We start from the raw sequence: 21,306 nt of genomic DNA on the forward strand, positions 1-21,306 counted from the left end.
ATTCTATCATCACACAGTCCGTCTCAATTATGAATGTAAATAAATCTTTACTGCTCGGCATGAACTGCCTTTTTCCTCCATCAAGGGCTTGACCCTTCACTGCATCCCAACCGCTATCTAGTAAAAAGCTGGAGGCAATCGCTGATACTGTGAGGGTTCAACTCTAGAGCGTCACCAGATCAGCTATGCGTGAATGTTCAATAGGACAATACATAGTTAAGGAAGGAATGGTGAAAGATGGCTGCATAAAGGAAGGTCTTTATTGGATAAGGTACAAGGACCATAAAGGATCAAATGAATTGCAAATGTATAAGGGTATCCTGAGCCTCCCTTGCATATGTCTGATGTCCAATGTGATATTGCCCCTGGGGTTCTTTATCTGGCCTAGCTTGCCCACGTCCTCATCGTCTGAAGAGACAGTCTGCTCCTCACTTTCTTCATTGCTCATCAGTTCCTCCCTCTGCAGAACAAGGTTGTGCGGTGCACAGCTGACCACACGATACAGGAGACCCGCAGCGGGGCATATTGAAGGGCTCTCCTGGACCGATCGAGGCACCTGAGTCTCAGCTTCAGCAGACTAATGGCCTGCTGAATGCTATTGCGTTGTCCTGTGGCAGGTGTTGTACCTTCCCTCTGCATCCATGCGCGGTTACTCGCAGGTGTCAGCAGCCATGTCCTCAGTGGGTAGTCCTAGTCTCCAGTGATCCATCCCTGAAGGCTGGAGGGAAAGTGGAAAAGTTCAGGAACCTGACACTGCCTCAAAATATAAGCATCATGGCAACTTCCTGTGAAGTGTGCGCAGTCCTGCAGGATCCATTTACAGTGGTCGTAGACCAGTTGTACATTGAAGGAGTGAAAGCCCTTCCTGTTGATGGAGGCCACTGATTGGTGTTCCAGTGCCTTGATGGTCACATGCGTGCAATCGATGACCCCATGCACCTGGGGGAATCCAGTGATGGCCCATAACCAATGTCCCTCTACTTGTGAGTTGGGATCTGTGCAGAAGCGCACATAATCTCTGGCCCTCCTCAAACAGGGCATTGGTGACCTCCTCAATGCACTGATGTGCCGCAGACTGTGAGATTCCATAACTATCCCCTGCGGATCCCTAGAATGATCCGATGGTGTAGAAGTTCAGCTGCACGATGACCTTCAGGGCCACTGGTATTGCATTGCTACCCAGTCCCCTGGGGCACAGTTCATTTATGCATCATGGCATATAGGTCAGTGACGGTCTCTCTGGAGAGTCATAGTCTTCGCTGGCACTGCCTCTCTGACATCTGCAGGTAGTTGAGCCTCAACCTGTACACTTTCTGGAGGGTAACTCCTTTTGTGCCAGCCCCCTCCTTCTGTCTCTGTCTCTCTCTCTCCTCTTCGTCCTTCTGCCACATCCAGAGGCTGCTGAGGTCCCTCTTTTGGGCTCATAGTCCATTGTGGTTCTGCTGAAGGTGCCTGGCCCTCCTTCTCACTCAGGTGCACTTCAACTGGGTGAATGAGGCCCATGATAAATGGCCTCTCCCAGAAAGGCAGTCTTACCCTGCCAGTATCCCCCTCTTACCCACACTTGTGACCCTTGCTCAGGTGTCACTTGCCCATTGCCGTCTTGAATTGGCCTCCCTGCAGCACAGCCAACCTTTCCCTCACTCCTGACGCACTGAGCTCAGCCTTCCCTTTGTGGTCCTTCCGATAGACTCCCCTTCCTGGTAGGCATGATCTGCCGTCTTGATGCCTCCTCCTTTTAGGAGGTAAGACTCAGAAGCCCTGAGAGACCTGTGTGCCATTAATGAAATTGCATCGAACACACAAAATCGCTTTCAATTGACCATTTAACTAGCTTAATTACCTGACCTCCATGTTTGCCGCCATGGACAAAATCAGGATGGCACGTCACGACGTCAAACTTCCTGTCTAACGTGTTCAGTCCTGATTTATGTCCTTTCCCCGAACCCCCGCCCCCCTCCCCCCACCCACCACAAGCCTCCAGATCTGTCCACAATTGTTCACTTAAAATTCAGCCCTGTGTCAGTAGTCCTGCTCATTTGGATTAAGTCAAATAATGTGGTTACATCTACATTTATTTTTGTCATGAATGTTGAATCATGTCTTTCACAATAGTTGCTGCAAAAACAAGTTCACTCCTTATAACTCTGTATTTCCGCGGTCACCTATATATCCCATGTACCTGTTATGGGAAAGACTGAAAAGCCAAGATTTATATTATATTTTATTTTTTTGAATTGAATTTTGTGCTGATCGATATGCATTAGAACATTTGCACTTTTGGCACCCAGTTTCAGTTACAGCTCCCTTGGGCCTGATTCGGTAAAATGTAACACACCTGCCCTTCCCTTTTGTAATTGCCTCCCTCATTTGCTGTGACTCACCAGTCTTACTTCCCCAGTCTAAGTTTTAAACCATTTCTTTGATCATGCATTTGGTTCCTGCACCTCCCCCCACTCTCCACCACCACTCTAACCCTCTCTCATTTTTTTTCTCCTTTTTTCAAATTCCTGCTCTGCTTTGTAGTGCTTAGTTGAGCTATTCTCCCTACACGTGAGGAGTGTGATAGGAATCTATGTTGTTCCGGATTAGATTTAAATCTAGGCTGCAGAAAGAACAATGTTTGTAGCCTACTCTAGGTGGACAGGTATGGAGGCTTGTGTGTGTGCGGGGTGGGGCTGGTGGGGACATAAATCAGGACGGAACACATTAGGAAGTTTGACGTTGTGACATGCCGTCCTGATTTTGTCTATGGCGGCAAACATGTAGGGCAGAGGTCCGACAGCGACGTGGCGGGCAGGTAATTAAGCTAGTTAAATTAGACAGCTTATGATCCTGGCATAATAGTACTTGTGACTTTACTGCCAATGTATTATTTAGATGAATCCATTTAGCTGTTCTTCTAATCAACCAGTACAAAAACAAAGCAATAAGGATTTAAATAAAGTAATATGTGGCTCTAACTTTTAATTCATGGCTCTGACTAAATTACTTTTGTGTTGCTGATTTTGAACTTATTTGTTAAACTGATGCAAACAAAATTTAATGCTGTTTGTATTAACCCACCACTGTCTTTGTTTAAAGTATAATTTATGGTGCTTACATTTCAGACCAGAACCTGTTTTGGATTATTTGATATTGTAGGTATTGTATTGGAACCCATGGGATGTGTTTTATTTTTTATTTGTAATCCCAATTTCATCCCTATTATCTCTCACAGGAGCCGCTTGCCACCATTCATCCTCCTTCAAGCAAGAGGGCAGGATGGTCTTGGATGCAGACTATTCCACAACCACCATCAAAGCCACTCTGATCAGCAGATGGGAGGTATGATTGTAATGGGGGCGAGCCAGCTATACCCGTTTCTTTCTTCCCTCTGCTGAAAGATAAACTACCCACTGGAGTGAGTTGGTTCAGTCTGGTTGCAATTCCAAGAACTGTGGAAACTCACCTCACACTTTGATGGCTGAACTCCACTGGCAGCTATGCCTCAGAATCAAACCTGTAAACCTCTGATCAAGGAGCTCTTACTCTGGCACCAATACTACTGGGCCACAATGTATGGATGAATTAGTTGTTGTATTTGAGTGCTACAGTATTGTTCCTTTGATTTTGTAACTTCTGTGAGCATAGCAATTGCTTTTTTGCTCTTACCTTATTTTGAAAGAAACCATGTTGTTTCATGATGGTTGCCTTGCTCATGTTCTTTCCAAGATAAAGTGATGCTTCCTTGTGACAGAGCAACAAAAGATGCACTTGCATTTTGTGTGATTAAAGTCTGCTAGTTTCCCCTTCTAAAACTGAGTGTACCATGATGAAATTAACTTTATAATTTTTACCCTTTTTTGTACGCCCCAAATAAATAACTGCTCATTCAAGGGAGAATAGTAATTTGATTGTCATTCAAATTTGAGCCTTCTGATTGAAAAATTCAACACATCCATAGAACAACCTGACTTTATAAGCTCTTATGACTTTAGTATAATAGTTCTATAGCATTTTAATACTTGATGGGTGCAAAATTTGGATCTGTAGCAAGCCAGTTACCCTGCTGGGGGAGTGCGCTGTGATGACAGCTACTTTTGATGTGGCCTACATGGCGTACCATCTTGAGAAGGGTGCTCAGGCAGGCATGCCTGTGAGTGCTGGAAGCGGCTGAATCAGTGTTGTCCTGACGTCACATTGGCTGATTTGACACTCATTTTCCACATTTGGACCATGTAGGTCCACTCAACAAATTCCACATCATTCACCAAAGATTAAGCATTCAGTTGCAGGAGGGCTCAGCGCTAGTCATTTAAAGGGCCAGGCACCCAACTTGCAGGTAAGGTAATTTTGAATAACTTCTGCTGTTGCAAAGTGTCTGAAAGTACTCTGGAGAGTTTTGGAGGTGTTGAGGTGAGATCCTAGATTTGGCAGGGTCTGCGTCTTTAAAAGGAAGGAAGAGGAGTAGGTGACCTGTCCATACAAAGGCAGCAACAACTATGGGCTGGCTCTGCAGTATGACAGGGAAATGGAGCAGAGACTGCAGAGGGGACAAGCTCTGCACTCTGCCCCCTGCTAACCTGGAGCCAGACTCCTCCATGCTCCTAGTGACAAGAGGCTGTCTGGCTGGGCAGTCCAAGAATTCAACATCTCAGAATCTCTGTGTGTACCCATCAGCGTCCTCCTGTATGCAACACCATTGAGGTCCTCATTTGAGTTCCCTGTAGCAGAACTCATCTGTGACCTTGCCCTCTGATGAGCTGATACACAAACTATCCGTTACCCCTGGCTTGGCTGTAGCCCACTCAGGTCCTATGACTCACTCACCACATGCTAATCCCAACTCTGTACTAGCCTTTAGGTATGTGCAGTGCCAGTATCAAACTGGTGGCTGTGAGTGTCAGATCAAATGATTGGACCTTTTCATCCGTACTGTGCTGTTGCTCTATCTCCTTCTGAGGCTGCTGTGGCCAGACAGGTGGCAGTTTTGGGGTATCTGAAAGCTGAAAATCAGAGGGGAAGGTTGAGTTGAGGGAAGCAGATGGAGTGGAAAGCAGAGGTCCATATTCACACCATCTGCAGTTTGTTGATCATGCCAGATAGCAAAATGAGTGTGAATTGGGATTTGAGAAGCAGCATATGGCAGGAACATCCTCAATGTTTTCAGCAATGCCGGATACCATGGGCTCTCTTGCAGCTGGCCTCAAAATGTGGAGAATTATTTGTTCTGCAGGGCTCTGGAGATGCAGCTGTGCCTGTGCCCACCAGCTCTGCTCTGCTTCCTTCTGTTGTGTGCCACCTTGTCCTGCAAGGGCAAGGGCAGATTGCCAGTGATTGTGTTGCACTGTGTTTGGGTGATGTGCCTGCCATTAGTTTATTATTCCTTTCATAGGATGTGGGCGTCGCTGGCCATGCCAGCATTTATTGCCCATGACAAGGTGGTGGTGAGCTACCTTCTTGAACCGCTGCAATCCATGTGGAGTAGGTTCACCCACAATGCTATTAGGAAGGGAGTTCCAGGATTTTGACCCAGCAACAGTGATGGAACGGCGATATAGTTCCAAGTCAGGACGGTGTGTGGCTTGGAGGGGAACTTGCAGGTGGTGGTGTTTCCATGCGTCTGCTACCATTGTCCTTTTAGGTGGTAGAGGTCAGGGGCTAGCGAGTTGCTGCCTGAGTAGCCTTGGTGCGTTGCTGTAGTGCATCTTGTAGATGGTACACACTGCTGCCACTATGCGTCGGTTTGTGAATGGGGTGCCAATCAAGTGGGCTGCTTTGTTCTGGATGGTGTTGAGCTTCTTGAGTGTTGTTGGAGCTATACCCATCCAGGCAAGTGGAGAATATTCCAACACACTCCTGACTTGTGCCTTGTAGATGGTGAACAGGCTTTGGGGAGTCAGGTGTAAGTTACTCACTGCCGGATTCCTAGCCTCTGACCTGCTCTTGCAGCCACGGTATTTATATGGCTACTCCAGTTCAGTTTCTGGTCAATGGTGACCCCCAGGATGTTGATAGTGGGGGATTTGGCTATCGTAATGCCGCTGAATGTCAAGGGGAGATGGTTAGGTTCTCTCTTGTTCGAGATGTTCATTGCCTGGCTCTTGTGTGGCGCGAATGTTACTTTCCACTTATCAGCCCAAGCCTGGATATTGTCGAGGTCTTGCTGCATTTCTACACAGACTGCTTCAGTATCTGAGAAGTCACGAATGGTATGGAACATTGTGCAATCATCAGCGAACATCCCCACTGAATAGCTGAAGGTATGTGGAGGCAGTGAGAGGTGGGGGTGAGGCTGGCAGCATTGGTAGGTACATGAGGGCGAGGTGCAGTATCGGGATGTTATACATGAGTTCTGAGTGCCAGGGACTGGTGCTGGGTGAGTGATGAGGCTGTGTTGCATTGAGCAGTGTGAGAGGCTGGTGGAGCAATGGGTAGCAGATGTCGTGAAGATGCATTCACTGACCTTGACTGCCCACGTGGGGTCAGTAGACTTCCCGTGGCTCTGCCGCCAGGTTTTCGGGTTCATTTGCGAGGAATTGATCTACCTGGCCACCTGCTCCCAATCCCTTCTGAGGGTTGTTCTTGAGGGCCTCCTGGCTCCCAGGAACCATGGCATCTCTCCTTCTGTCCACGTCTACCAGTAAGCCCTCTACGACTGCATTCGAGATTCTGAAGATCCCCCTCTGTCCTGGCTTCACATTTTCCTCCTTTAGAATTGCAGTAGTAGTATTCAGCATCAGTCTCCTGTAATTCAGTGGAGCTTTCCTTTGAGGGACTGACTGCCTTTAAGAACAGAAGACAGGCTGCACCATGTGTTATTAATACACGCTGCTGCGCACCCTGTTGAGTGCGGAAGCAGCCAGCAGCGTGGCAAATGCTCAGCCCTGTGCTACAGTAGGTTAAAAGAGGTAGCAGCACTAAATTTGCATGCTGCCTACTACTGCTGTAACTGCTGCAGTTGGGTCGTGATTTGCAACATCCCTACCAAAAAAATTATGCAAACCAATTTTTAGCCCTAGGCGTTTTCAAAATGTGTAGATTTTCCTAGAATTAGGTGAAAAATGGGGTTTGCTGAAATTGTGAATCATACAAATATTTAGAATATTTCCCAATTAATAGTATTCACACAGTACAAACATGTGATTAGTTTGCAGTACTCAGCACCTAAGCAGTTGCTATTTATTTCACTTCTGGGTACATTCTGCTGTTTTCCCCCTTTTTGTGTTTTCTTGATTCAGTGAAAGATGGCATTTGCTTAAAGGGCTTTTACTTTGAGGTATTTAACTTCCTAGGTTTTTTGTTTTATGTTCTTTTTTTCTTCCTCCCCTTGAAATTACTGATTTGTGTTGGAGTGTAGTTTCATGGATGCCTCTACCCATATGGCCAACTCTCATGTTTGAATCAGACAATGATCCCAGGCCATTCAACTTTGGACTCCATTACAGCTGAGCCTGATCCTGGCCTTACCCATTGTTAACACGTGCATGTGCACACACTTCAGCATAAATCATTGAATGTCCTTGAAGGTTTCTTTTCAGGAGAATCTTCCCTTTTCTTTTATAAATCTAATTTCATGTATCTAAATTGTTGATGCTTATTATTAAATTGTATGTGACTATATCGGTTGCATTTTTGCTGTGAGAATTTTATACAAAATATTTTCCTTTAGTTCAGATTGGATATACTTTTCACTCTTTCAGGTGTTGGAATATATTCATTTGTCAACAGCCAATCTTTTTCTATTCTGGGTAAACTATCAATAAGTGCTGCATTTAACGTAGTCTACGTCTACACCTCTGAGCTTTATCCCACCTCTGTCAGGTAAGTCTGTGATAGGTGAAGCCTTGAGAGTGACTGCTGGGGTCTGTTTCTGATATCCCATTTACAATCCCAGTCATGTCCTGATTTTCTCAGTAGTTGAGATTTGCTCCAATGCATTTTTATTTCAATTTGTTCTTATGATGAGCATGATACTGGCAATCCCAAATTTATTTCCCAGAGCATTAAGAATCAATCATGTAGTGAGAGACTGGAATCAGATGTCAGCTAGACTAGGTAGGGGTGGCTGGTTCCCTTCCCTGAAGAATATTAATGTAATAATTGGCTTTTATGATGATCCGTTAGATCTCATGGTCATCTTCTGGTGCTAGCCCACAAATTACCAGATTTGTTGAACTAATTTTTATTCTGTGAGGCAGTTACAGTGCAGAAGGAGGCCATTTAGCCCATCGTGTCTGCACTGGCTCTTTGAAAGAGCAATTGCCTCAGTTCCATTCCCCTGTCTTCTCCCCATAACCCTGCACATTCTTTCTTTTCACTGTAACTGTCTAATTCCCTTTTGAATGCTTCAATTGAACCAGCTTCCACCACACTCTCAGGCAAAACATTCCAGACCATAACCACTTGCTGTGTGAAAAAGTTTTTCCTCATGTGACTTTTGCTTCTCTTACCAAATACTTTAAATCTGTGCTCTCTCATTCTTGATCCTTTCATGAGTGGGAACAGTTTCTCTCCATCTACTCTGTCCAGACCCCTTATGATTTTGAATACCTCTATCAAATCACCTCTCAGGCTTCTCTTCAAGGAAACAGTCCTAACTTCTCCAATCTATCTTCATAAACTGAAATCCCTCACCCCTGGAACTATTCTCGTGAATATTTTCTGTACTGTCTCCAATGCCCTCACGTCTTTCCTAATGTGCGACACATTCATTATGTTAGATATGCCATATAAATGCATGATGATATTGCCATACAGCCTTGGCGAAATAACTAAAATTAGAGGTCCTTTGCAGTTTTCTCCCCTATATCTTGATCTTGGATTGCCCCCATTTTTGCACAGTTATGGGTCAGTCCATATTACTTTTTTTGTGTCTCTCTCCAATAGGAATACTTTCAAAAATCAAACTGTCCCAAGTCTTAATTTAAATCTTTTTGTATGATATTTGAATATTTTTGTTTTAAATAGTGACAAATCAGGGAGAATTGCTTTGAAGCTGTTGCTTGATTTCTGTTAGATTTGAGCTTAATGTCTGTTGATTCTGTCATTAACTTAGCCCTTTAGGAAATAAGTCTAGATTTCCATTCATTTTCAGCAATTTTCTGAGGATTCAGAATATAAAAGTAGAACTACACCCGTTCAAACTTTAAGGTGCCAAGAATTCTGAGATACTTGTTTACTAATGGTGTGCTAGTCTCTCTTGAGGTTATCTAGAGAATGGGAAGTGTATGCTGAGCCATTCTACACATAGATTCGTAATTTTATATTTCAGTATTTTTAATAATCGGTTCTTCCTTCTTTGTTTTCCTACAGGAATGTTGGGATGGGCATTTGTTCCATGTCTTCTAGATTGGGAGGAGTCCTTGCACCCATCCTTCCATCACTGGTTAGTGTGCAGTCCCCTTGTCTCTCATTAATTCACCCCCAGCCACCCATCTTCCTTTCCTCCCCCCTAACCCTGCCCTTGGGTGGTGCTAATATTTGGTATTTGACTTTGTTTACCCTTTATTTGATTATATACCCTTATCCCTTTGCTTTGCAGTAAAACTATTAAATCAGTAATGAAGATTTATTGTTATTAATGAAATATGAGAAGTGTGCAGAGACATTTATTAATGTTAAAAGTGTAAGTGCAAGTTGTTGTTGGCTCTCCTGAATGACAGAACTCTCCTATGTTTGTATTTATAGTTTTGACATGCATTTTGGGCAGCACAGTAGCGAGTAGGATAATATTCTCTGGTGACAGACTACTAAAAACATACCAAGTGACCATTTTCAATAGTGAGAAAACCATTATTTTTCAAACTTGATCTTCTGTCTAAATTAAATTACTGCTAGAAACTAGATGTTGAAATAGTATCCTGTGTATCAAATATACAGAGCATTAGAGCCTGCAGATTCCTTTTTAAGCCAGTAACTATACTGGGCATCATGAAGCTAGTTATTTTACAACAATACAATCCACTGTTTTGGTGCATTAAAAGTCATTTTGGCTTCACTAAACTAGTAGATGAAAATGGAATCTGCTGGGGATATATTTCTGCATCAAAATATTTTCTAGTTACTACTTTTCTACTTTTATAATGTGTGATCTTAAAAAAAAAATTCTGAAAATGACTAGAAATCTAGAGCTACCTCCCTTTAAGCCCATTGCAATGGTTAGAATTCAGTTTCTGTCTACAGCCATTCTCAAATCGCTAAAATAAAAGCAAAATACTGCAGATGCTGGAAATCTGAAATAAAAACAAGAAATGCTGGAAATACTCAGCAGGTCTGGCAGCATCTGTGGAGAGAGAAGCAGAAACCGGGGTTGACGGGGCCCTCAACCGTGTCCGGCCCATTTCCTGCACCTCTACCCTCACTCCTTCCCCTCCCTCCCAGAACCGTGACAGGGTTCCCCTTGTCCTCACTTTCCACCCCATCAGCCTCCATATCCAAAGGATCATCCTCCGCCATTTCCACCACCTCCAGCATGATTCTCCTGCCAAACGCATCTTCCCCTCCCTTCCCCTGTCAGCATTCCGAAGGGATCGTTCCCTCCATGACACCCTGGTCCACTGCTCCATTACCCCCACCACCTCGTCCCCTTCCCATGGAACCTTCCCCTGCAATCGCAGGAGGTGTAATACCTGCCCATTTACCTCCTCTCTCCTCACTATCCCAGGCTCCAAACACTCCTTTCAGGTGAAGCAGCGATTTACTTGTACTTCTTTCAATGTAGTATACTGTATTCGCTGCTCACAATGTGGCCTCTACGTTAGGGAGACGAAACACAGACTGGGTGACCGCTTTGCGGAACACCTCTGCTCAGTCTGCAAGCAGGACCCCGAGCTTCTGAAATAAAAACAAGAAATGCTGGAACCACTCAGCGGGTCTGGCAGCATATGTGGAAAGAGAAGCAGAGTTAACGTTTCGGGTCAGTGACCCTTCTTCCCGAGCTTCTGGTTGCTTGCCATTTCAACACTCCCTCTTCTCATGCTCACATCTCTGTCCTGGGATTGCTGCAGTGTTCCAGTGAACATCAACGCAAGCTCGAGGAACACAGTTCAATAATTTCAGAGTATGACGGGCCCCCCATTTTACTTTTATTTTCAGTTATGTTTTTCTTTTTCCTTTTTTTTAAATATATTTTTTGTGTGTTTATTTTATTTTATTTCATCTTAATTTGTTCAGTTTGCTTACCCACTTTTTTTTTCATGTTTGTACTTGCGGCTGTTCAATTTTAAGTCTGTTAACACCCTATCTGTGCTAATGCTTTGTCTTTCAACACACCATCAACATATTATTTGCCTTTGTTCCATGACCTTCTGGTCAGCTATTCTGTGACCTTGTCCTATTTACACCACCTCCTTTGTTATCTCTTGCCCCACCCCCGCTTTACTTGCTTATAACCTTTTACATTTCTAATATTTGCTTGATCTGAATAAGGGTCACTGACCTAAAACGTTAACTCTGCTTCTCTCTCCACAGATGCTGCCAGACCTGCTGAGTATTTCCAGCATTTCTTGTTTTTCTCTCCTTAAATCTCTGCCTCACTTCTAAGGAAAGTTTGCATTTAACTTCACTCACCATTCTTTTAGTGACTTTTAAATTGTGATCCTTTTTCACTTACTGTTGTTGTGGTGGTGGTGTACCCCTAATTTCTAAATTACATCTTGGTCTGTCTCCCTACTTCCCTGGCAACTTCCCCTTTGAGCATCTCACCAAGTTCCACCCTTCATGCATCGCATTTAAAATCCTTGCACTGTACTGCCTACCCAAATATCAGTCCAAGTTTCCCACTGAGATATCTTCACTGTCTGCACCGAGCGACTTCTCATCCTCGGTGATTTCAACCTCCATCTCAACTCTTCATTTTCTCTCTCCTCGGAGTTCACTGCCCTCCTTTCCTGCCTAACACTCTCCCTCCATACAAATCTTCCTACCCACATACACAGCCACTTCCGAGATCTTGTCACCACACGTGGCCTTGCTACTCCCATTGTAACTGATCTTTAACCATCTCTGATTACCTTCCTTGTATTGCTTGCCACCCATATTCCCCTTCCTCCTCTCAAAGTCACTTCATTCTTGGAAGAAAATCTTCCTCAAGTCACTTACCACTGCACTTACAAATTCCCAACAATCTAGCCTTTACAATTCATCATATATCTGTAGCCACCAATTTAGTAAATCACAGCCTCTTCGCTATCTTTGATGCCCTGTCTCCATTAGAACTACTAGTCTCTCATTCCCTAATTATTCCTCCTGATATGTCCACTCCCTTAAGATGCAGATTTGAACATCTTTGAACAATTGTTTGTCCATCTGGCTGGACTGCTTAAAACATTATCGAGTTATGCTCTCCATTGCTTAAACTGCTCAATACTCTAAGATCATCAGGAATGCAAAGATGTACCTGGCTTCTCTTCGCCACAAACCATTTTCTTAAACCATCCTCTCCACCGCCACCACATTCACTTCTGACAATAAGTGCAAGGAGCTCATGGACTTTTTTGTCACATCCTCCTTGACCTATTTGCAGCCTTTGACACAGTTGACCACAGCATCTTCCCCCAACGCCTCTCCTCCATCATTCAGCTGGGTGGAACTGCCCTTGCTTCGTTCCATTCTTATCCATCAAATCGCAGCCAGAGTATCACCTGCAATGTCTTCTGCCCCACTCTCACACTGTTAATTCTGAGGTTTCCCAAGGATTTATCCTTGGTCCCCTTTCTCATCTACCTGCTACCCCTCAGTGAGAGGATCTGAAAACACAGTTTCTCCGTCTCTGTTGTATCTGTTCTGATTGATGCTACCTTCCAAACCAGCGTTGATGTGTCTTCCTTGTTGCTTGACCTCGGGTGTTGTTTACCACCCCCTTCCCCCCGCCCCCCCCCCCCCTGCAACTGCCATGGTTTACAGGGTCCTTGACTGTGTCCATCTATTTCCACTTCTGCTCTCTCCCCTTTCCCACCGTTCCCCCACCAAGAATCACAATAAGTTCCCCATGTTCTCACTTTTCACCCACCAGCCTCCACATTCACATTTTCTACCACCTCCAGCGTGATGCCACAAACCAAGCACATCTTCCCCTCCACTTCTATTTCAGCAATCTGAGGGACCATTCCCTCTGAGACGCCCTAGTCCACTCCTCAATCATCACCAACGCGCCCTTCCCTTCCCATGGCATCTTTCCATGCAAGTGCAGGAGATGCAACACCTTCCCTTTTACTGTCTCTCTTTTCACAATCCAGGACCCCGAACACTCCTTTCAGGCGAAACAACAATTTGCTTGTACTTCTTTCAATTTGGTGTACTGTATTTGCTGCTCACGGTGCCATTGCCTCTACACTGGGGAGAGCAAATGCAGATTGGATGACACCTCAATTCTGTCCATAAGTATGACCCTGAGCTTCTAGTTGCTTTTCATTTTAATTCCCTACCTGACTCCCATTCAGACCTTTCTATCCTTGACCTCCTACATTGTTCCAAGGAATTTCAACAAAAGCTCGAGGGAAAAGCACCTCATCTTTCAATTAGGCAGTTTACAGTCTTTGGATAAAAATTGAGCCCAATACTATCAGATCATAATCTCTGCCTTTTTTGATTTAGATGGCAACTGTTGCTGATGATTCTGCTATTCCCATTTACACCTTCTCTAAACCTATCTTTTTGTTTCTGTAATTTCTTGGGATGTGAGCATTGTTTGCAATGCCAGTATTTATTGCCCATCCCTAATTGCCCTTAAGCAGATGGCAGTGAGCTGCCCACAACTAAGTGGCTTGCTAGGCAATTTCAGAAAGCAGTTGAGTTTGGGTCTAGAGTCTCCTGTAGGCCAGACCAGGTAAGGACAGCATACTTCCTCCCCTGAATGGCATTAGTGACCAGACAAGTTTTTGGTAGTTCCATGGTCATTATTAACAAAAGTAGCATTTTATTCCAGATTTATTAATTAATTTAATTTAAATTCCCCCAGCTGACATGGTGGGATTTGATCACATGTCTCTGGAGCATTAGTACAGGCCTCTGGATTGCTGGTCAAGTAAGATTACCACTATGCCACTGTCCCATGACCATATCCTTTTGCCTTGCACCATCATCACTTTTGCCAGTCTCCCCTGCCTTGTATCCTATCACAGGCCTTCCCTTTTGTTGCCCAGGAGAATGAGGAGCTCATTAAAGTGTTTCATTCATTGAAATAAGCATTAACATAATGCCATAAACATTATTATGTACACCCAAGGGAATCCCCACGTGCAACTAAAGTATTTCTCATCCACTTCCTATTGCTGTTGCACTGTGAAACCCCTGTGGCTTCAGTAGAACTGGAGGCTGCTCTTTCCACTGCTCTGACATACGAAGTGCCTGAGGCGGATGTCCTCTGGGATTTGGAAACTGTGATTTGGAAACAAAATTCCACCTGTAAACTCTTTTTTTTTCTTGTTATAGATGCTTCCAGGCCTGCTGAGTATTTCTGACGTTTTCTGTTTTAATTTGATTTCTAGCATCTTCAGTATTTTTCTTTTGTACGCTGAGAAGTCACATATAGTACCATTTGCAACATCCTCAATAAAATGAAAAAGTATAGTTTGAACAGAATTGACTTCAGAAACTTAGAAAACCTTTTGCCGGTGGTTGAGTGTATGCCATGTAGTACATGTCATGCCATCATCTGAAAAACACGGGTGATATTGCCCTTTCTGTTATGAACAAGTCTACATGAAAACACTGGCCGGGAGTTCACAGTCAGTGGTGAAGCAGCAGCACTTGCAGGTGTCAATTTAGGCTTCAAAAACTCCATTGGCACCAAATAGAGCAGGAGCTGTCACCTGCCCACAGCTAGAATAAAATATCAGCATGTGAATCCAGCACCACCTTTGCATGCGTTTTCCATCAGTAATGCAGGAAATCATCTCATGAGAAGTCTGTGTGCTCCATGAGTCACAATGCCACCACCTTTATAATGCTGTGTTTTTGCCAGTGTTGGGGCTACCTTTGATGGCAGCACTATAATGCTGCAGCAATGGAAGATTCAATAATTTGCATAGCTTTAATTGTCGATTGCATTAGTTTACTTATTTTATTGTGATGATCAGAAGTGCAGTGTGGTTTCTGCAAGTTAAATTTATTTGATCCATAGAGTTTTTAAAAATTGCAGATTTTAAAATATAAATTTTCTTTTTGTTTAGCCTGGTTAAGCACAATCTGAGTTTACCCTTCAGTTTTCAGTGCTTTCATAGTAAGCATTCAGTTTTTTTTTTAAAGGCTTTTGTTTCACAATTTTGTACAACTTAATGGCCTGGAATTTGTGGTAATATTAAAGTCGAGGCTGTCAGTGTTGCCCTTATTACTGTAAAATCTGACAGCAACTTCACAGCAATGTGAAGTTAAATGTGGAAATCCGGAAGCTGCTCTCTGAGATACCCTGCTCCTCCACAGGCTGCATTGTTGCAGTCTTTGCATATGAAATCATTTAGGAATCATTGACTGGTCATGAACTTCAACTATTTACAGTGATTTCAGTGTGAATTGTATTTCTTGCTCTTTACTTTCTGCTTTGCTATCTGAGAATTCTTAAATCTGATTGGCTGGTTAACCTGCCTGCTACATACCCGGTTGCTCTATTAGCAGATCCCCTGTAGGAGGCACCAAATTGAAACTGAACTCTGGAAAAGCAGAAACCTACATTGTCAAACCTGCTAAATCTTTGTGGGCTTTTTTTTCCAAGTTCATGATGAACACTAACTGAAAAATCTGGGCTAATATATTTCATCTTGTTTTGAGTAATTAAGGTGTTGCAAATATTTTCAGTACTTGATTAAGATTATTTTGTACTTTTCATGTTCCTAAACAACAGTGGATGGAAAGCTTGTAAAGGCACTTATTTATTTATCTTGTAGAACTGATTTGTCTCCTTGTTCAATTTGAGGCACTATATAGTTTTACTAATAGATCATAGTACACTTGTCAGGCTCCTAAATATAACAGTTACAGGAAAATGACTTGTAAGGAGAAAATGTTCATTTTGTATTCAATAAGTATTGTCTTTACATTCAATGGTAAGGGTGAAATCAAGTTGTTCTGGGAGCAACTTTTTTGAGATGTCATATGGGTGTGAGTATAAATGCTATGAGCAACACTTACGTTATGGGTAACTGGTCTCTGAAATTGTCGCTCTGAAGATTTCCCCAGCATTGTCAAATCTTAGCATATTCTTGAGATAACATTAGAAGTGCCAGTGCTGATTTAAATCAAAAATATTTCAAACTGTGGCCACCTTTGGTGGCCAATTATATTGTCAGCTAAGTTAATTTGCTAGGAGAAAACCAAAGATCCAGCCAGTGATCCACTTAGACTCCCTGTTGTACTCATATGCTTACAGGAGTGTATTCGATTGAGACGGGACAAGGGATATGCTGACATGTGATTGTAACTGATAATGTTTGCCTTGAATTCATAACTGGCACAAAACCAAGGAAAGCATTCAGATGATGTTGTGATCCTGCACTGATGGAAAATATGATGCATTGATAGTATCTTTGTTGCTTCCTATCCTGACTTGGAACTATATCGCTGTTCCCTCACTGTCACTGGGTCAAAAACCAGGAACTCCCATCCTAACAGCACTGTGGATGTACCTACACCAGATGGACTGCAGCGGTTCAGAAAGCAGCTCACCACCACCTTCTCGAGGGCAATTAGGGATGGGCAAAAAATGTTGGCCTAGCCAGCGACGCTCACATCCCATGAAAGAATTTTTTAAAACTCATAAAAGCACTTAAATGACAGGAACCTTGTTCCTTTATAAAGCCAAGCAACAAAAGCACAGGCTCAAGAGAAGTGAGGAGACTTCTTTCTTGTTAAGCTTTAAACATTGTATTTGTGAAAAGAGTCAAACAATAGCAGCCTTGGATCAGAGGCTCAATTCTAGTATTTGAGTAGAGGTAGGTGAGGAGAGAAGTGTCATGAAAGAATTTCACTGGGAATGCTTGGAACACATGCTCTAATTTATACTTAACTTAGTGGGATAATATGAATCGAAATTGCGAATTATCCAAAGATTATTTCTATACAAAGCTTATTGATTTGGATGAAATGTGCCTCTTCCAAATGCTTTGAATTATTAGTGTTACAGTTTTAACCACAGGATGTTAATGAATATACAATAGAAAGCCCTATCCTAGGCATTTAATAGTTACTGCCTTAAACAGCTAATTAATCAGTGGGATATAAGTAAACACAGGTTCAGTTGTGTCCATTGTTGCTGTGATGGGGGTTCTTTATGAATTCTAATCATAGAAAGTTTAAGGCACAAAAAGGGGCCACTTGGCCCATTGTGTCTGTGCTGGCCAAAAAATGATCCACCTATTCTAATCCCACCTTCCAGCATTTGGTCCGTAGCCCTGCACTTGAGGTGCATATCCAGACTCCTTTTGAATGAGTTGAGGGCCACTGCCTCAACTACCCTTTCAGGCAGTGAGTTCCAGACCCCCACCACCCTCTAGGTGAAAAAGTTTTTCCTCATCTCCCCTCTAAGTTTTCTACAAATCACTTTAAATTTATGCCCCTTTGTCACTGACCTCTCTGCTAAGGTGAATAGACCCTTCACCTCCACTCTATCCAGGCCCTTCAAAATTTGGTACATTTCAATCAGATCTCCCCTCCACCTTCTCTGTTCCAAGGAGAACAATCCCAGCCTATCCAATCTTTCCTCATAGCTGCATTTTTCCAGTCCTGGCAACATCCTCGTAAATCTCCTCTGTACTCTCTCTAGTGCAATTACATCCTTTCTGTAATGAGGTGACCAGAACTGCACACAGTACTCAAGTTGTGGCCTAACCAATGAGTTGTACAGTTCCAGCATAACCTTCCTGCTCTTATATTCTATACCTAGGATAATAAAGGAAAGGATTCCATATGCCTTCTTAACCACCTTATCAACCTGTCCTGCTATCTTCAGGGATCTGTGGACATTCACTCCAAGGTCCCTCACTCCCTCTACACTCCTCAGTATTTTCCCATTAATCTTATATTCCTTTGCCTTGTTTGACCTCCCCAAATGCATCACCTCACATTTCTCCAGGTTGAATTCCATTTGCCACTTTTCTGTCCATCTGACCAGATCATCAATATCTTCCTGCAGCCTACAGCTATCCTCCTTGCTATCTACCACACGGCTAATCTTTGTGTCATCTGCAGACTTCTTGATCATCCCCTCTACATTTACGTCCAAATAGTTAATGTATACCACAAAAAGCAGGGGATCCAGTACTGAGCCCTGCAGAACACCACTGGAAACAGCCCTCCAGTCGCTAAAACACTCGTCAGCAATTACTCTTTCCTACCACTGAGCCAATTTTTTATCCACCTTGTTGCATTTCCCTGGATCCCATGGGATTTTTTTTTTTTAACCAGACTGCCCATGTGGGACTGTGTCAAAAGCCTTTCTAAAATCCATGTAGACCACATCAACTGCACTACCCTCATCTATCTTCCTTCTAACTTCAAAAAATTTGATCAAGTTTGTCAAACAAGATCTTCTCTTAACGAATCCATGCTGACTATCCTTGATTAACCTGTGCCTTTCTAAGTGACAATTTATTCTGTGTCTCAGAATAGATTCCAATAATTTGCCCACTACCGAGGTTAGACTGACTGGCCTGTAGTTATTCAGTCTATCCTTCGCTCCCTTTTTAAACAGAGGTGCAACATTAGCAGTTCTCCAATCCTCCGGCACCACACCTGTATCCAGTGAGGACTGGAAAATGATGGTCAGACCTTCTGTTATTTCCTCTCTTGCTTCTTTTAACAGCCTAGGATACATTTCATCTGGCCCTGATGATTTATCAACTTTCAAGGATGCTAATACAAATAATGCTTCCGAATATTGAATAAAAAATGAAAAATTAATCTTCGAATGGAGCACTGAGTAGTTGAAAAAAATTTAATCTGTACACTTCATTAATACCTCTGTACATGTCAGAATTTAAATTTCCTGTCAATTGCATGTATCAGCTTTGTCATTTTTGGTGAAGTCTTTATCTTGGGTCAAATTTGCGATGGTAGAATGTACAGCACAAAGCAGACCATTCAGCCCATTAAGTTTATGCCAGTGTTTCTTCCCACAAGTTACCTGGTATAATCCCACTCTCCTATTCACTCCCTATATTCTTTCTATTATTCCTCTTTTTCAAGCAACTATCTAATTACCTTTTGTAAACAATGGTTTGAGGCAGAAAATTTCAAATTCTAACAAACCTCTGTATAAAAATTTTTCTAAGCTCCCCTTTCATTCTATGTTTGACCATATTAAAATTGTGCCCTCTTGGTACTGTCTTTCTGCAAAAATCCACTTACTTTATTTTAATTGTATTGATGCAGTTGTCAGGAACATTTGCAGCTAATTGACATTGAGGGAAAATGTTTCATATTTCCTTTGACAGGTTTAGGATCCATTCTGTTTCAAATTTTATCAATTACACCTTTTCATTCGGCTTCTCTTGTTTGACTTTAAATATATAGAAAGAATACTGTGATGACTTTTAAATTCGAGAATGGAAACTGTCTTTCATGAGATCACCAGCTATGAACAGGCTCAAGCTGTCTGAGGCAAAGCTAGGCCAGTTTGTTTGAACTGTTAATTAGATACCTGCACCTATGAGGAGACCATCTTTCTATGAAAGAGCAGATTACATTGTCAACAGTTGGATTTCTTGAGTAATTTAGATGGTAGGTGACAGTAGTCAGTAACATCTTCTGCTTTTTGTCTTCCTTCTAATCTTAATTGACCATTTTGTATCCAGAGGAAGATCAAAGTGAGAGTAAATATGACTGCTGCTGCTGTTTGCTTTACTTCATATGCTTCAACTGTTTAGATGTATTGTGCTTTGAGCTCATATTTAGCACATCAGGGAAAGAAAAATTGAGAAAAGGGAGGAAAAATTTGTTTGTGTAGCGTGGCACTACATAGACTATGTAGATACCCTAGGGGGGCAGACAGCATGCCAAACCACTATGTGCGCAACCCACATGGGTCTCACCATGGATATCATTGAGGAAACCCATGTTGGCTGCGCAGAGAGCACTATCTTCCACTGGGGAATCTGCATAGCCTGCATAGCGCTGCTTTGAAGCGGTGTCACACGAACAAATTTTTTTCCTGTAGGAATTTAAGAATGTTGAAATGATTCATTATGTTGGACTCCAAAAACTGATTATGTACCTAAAAGGTAAGTATTAAATTGTAATCTTGCATTGAATTTACAGCACTATGCTTCGGAGCCAGCGCCTCACAACTTGAGCCGTTGCTCGAAAATTCCCTTCGTGCCATTCCATTCTGTGCAGATCGGTTTTCTGTACAAGCTGCTCCTGTGCACACTCCACTTCTTGACCCTCGTCTAACATCAGGACACAAAATGGTGTACCATCTTGCCATCGGAGAAGGCAGAGGTCCCCAGTGGAGGACTCATTGTGGGAGTCGTCCCTTTTGCCATTGGGGATTTTGCATAAAGAGTGTTGCACAAGGCAGACCCGTGCAACAAATATTTGTTAGTTCATAGACTCTCTGGAAGCCTGCAATTTCTGTGGCCTGGAGGAGTCTCTGTTTTCATGACTACAAGGAGAGTATGAGGTTATAGCCCGTTTCACTACTTGAAGGGGTTGCCTATCAATCTTTTGGCCAAAGATCCTGATCTTTGGTCTCCCAGTGCAGAGGGGAGTAGGCAGATTGGAGGACCTCCTTTTGGGACTGTTTCTGGGCCTGGCCATCATTGGGCCCAGGCACTGGGTAGTTGAGGGGGTCATTTGGCCTGACTGTCTGACTCTTCCACGGTTACATCCGCGCCCGGGTGACCCTGGAAATAGAGCATGCAGTGTCTGCTGGTGTGCTTGAGGTTTTCCATGACTGGTGGGCACCAGAGGGACTGGAGTGCTTCATCAATAATAGGAACAGAATTTCAATTTGATGTGCTAAGTTCCCTCAATTTTTTTGTTAATTTTTTTGTGGTACCCCCTAAGGGGCACTTATCATCTCTTTAATAAATAAATAGCTGTAAGTGGTTGAACATAAAAGAGACAGAATTTACAGCACAAAAGTGGGCCATTTGGCCCAACTGGTCTATGCCGGTGTTTATGCTGCACTCGAGTCTCATCCCCCTACTTCATCTAACTCTTCCAGCATATTTTTCTATTCCTTTCTCCCTCACACACTTTATCTAGCTTCCTGTTAAATGCATCTATGCTATTCACTTCAACTACTCCTTGTACTACTTGCGCATTCCACATCCTTATCACTGTCTGGCTAAGGAAATTATCTGAATAAGTGTACTACATACAATAAAT

The 21,306-nt window shown here is 42.9% G+C and overlaps 1 protein-coding gene across 2 annotated transcripts in view; it reads left to right on the forward strand.

The window, feature by feature from the left end:
* Positions 1-21,306, forward strand: part of LOC137374515 (solute carrier family 22 member 15-like) — a 68,291-nt gene that overhangs the window by 40,070 nt on the left and 6,915 nt on the right. For both annotated transcript variants that reach the window (XM_068040715.1, XM_068040717.1), the window contains 2 exons: positions 7,686-7,806; positions 9,298-9,370. In XM_068040715.1, coding sequence (XP_067896816.1) covers positions 7,686-7,806; positions 9,298-9,370 — 194 coding nt within the window. The remainder of the gene's footprint in view (positions 1-7,685; positions 7,807-9,297; positions 9,371-21,306) is intronic.

Source organism: Heterodontus francisci, chromosome 10 (assembly GCF_036365525.1).
Source record: "Heterodontus francisci isolate sHetFra1 chromosome 10, sHetFra1.hap1, whole genome shotgun sequence".
In the NCBI taxonomy this organism is placed as follows: domain Eukaryota; kingdom Metazoa; phylum Chordata; class Chondrichthyes; order Heterodontiformes; family Heterodontidae; genus Heterodontus; species Heterodontus francisci.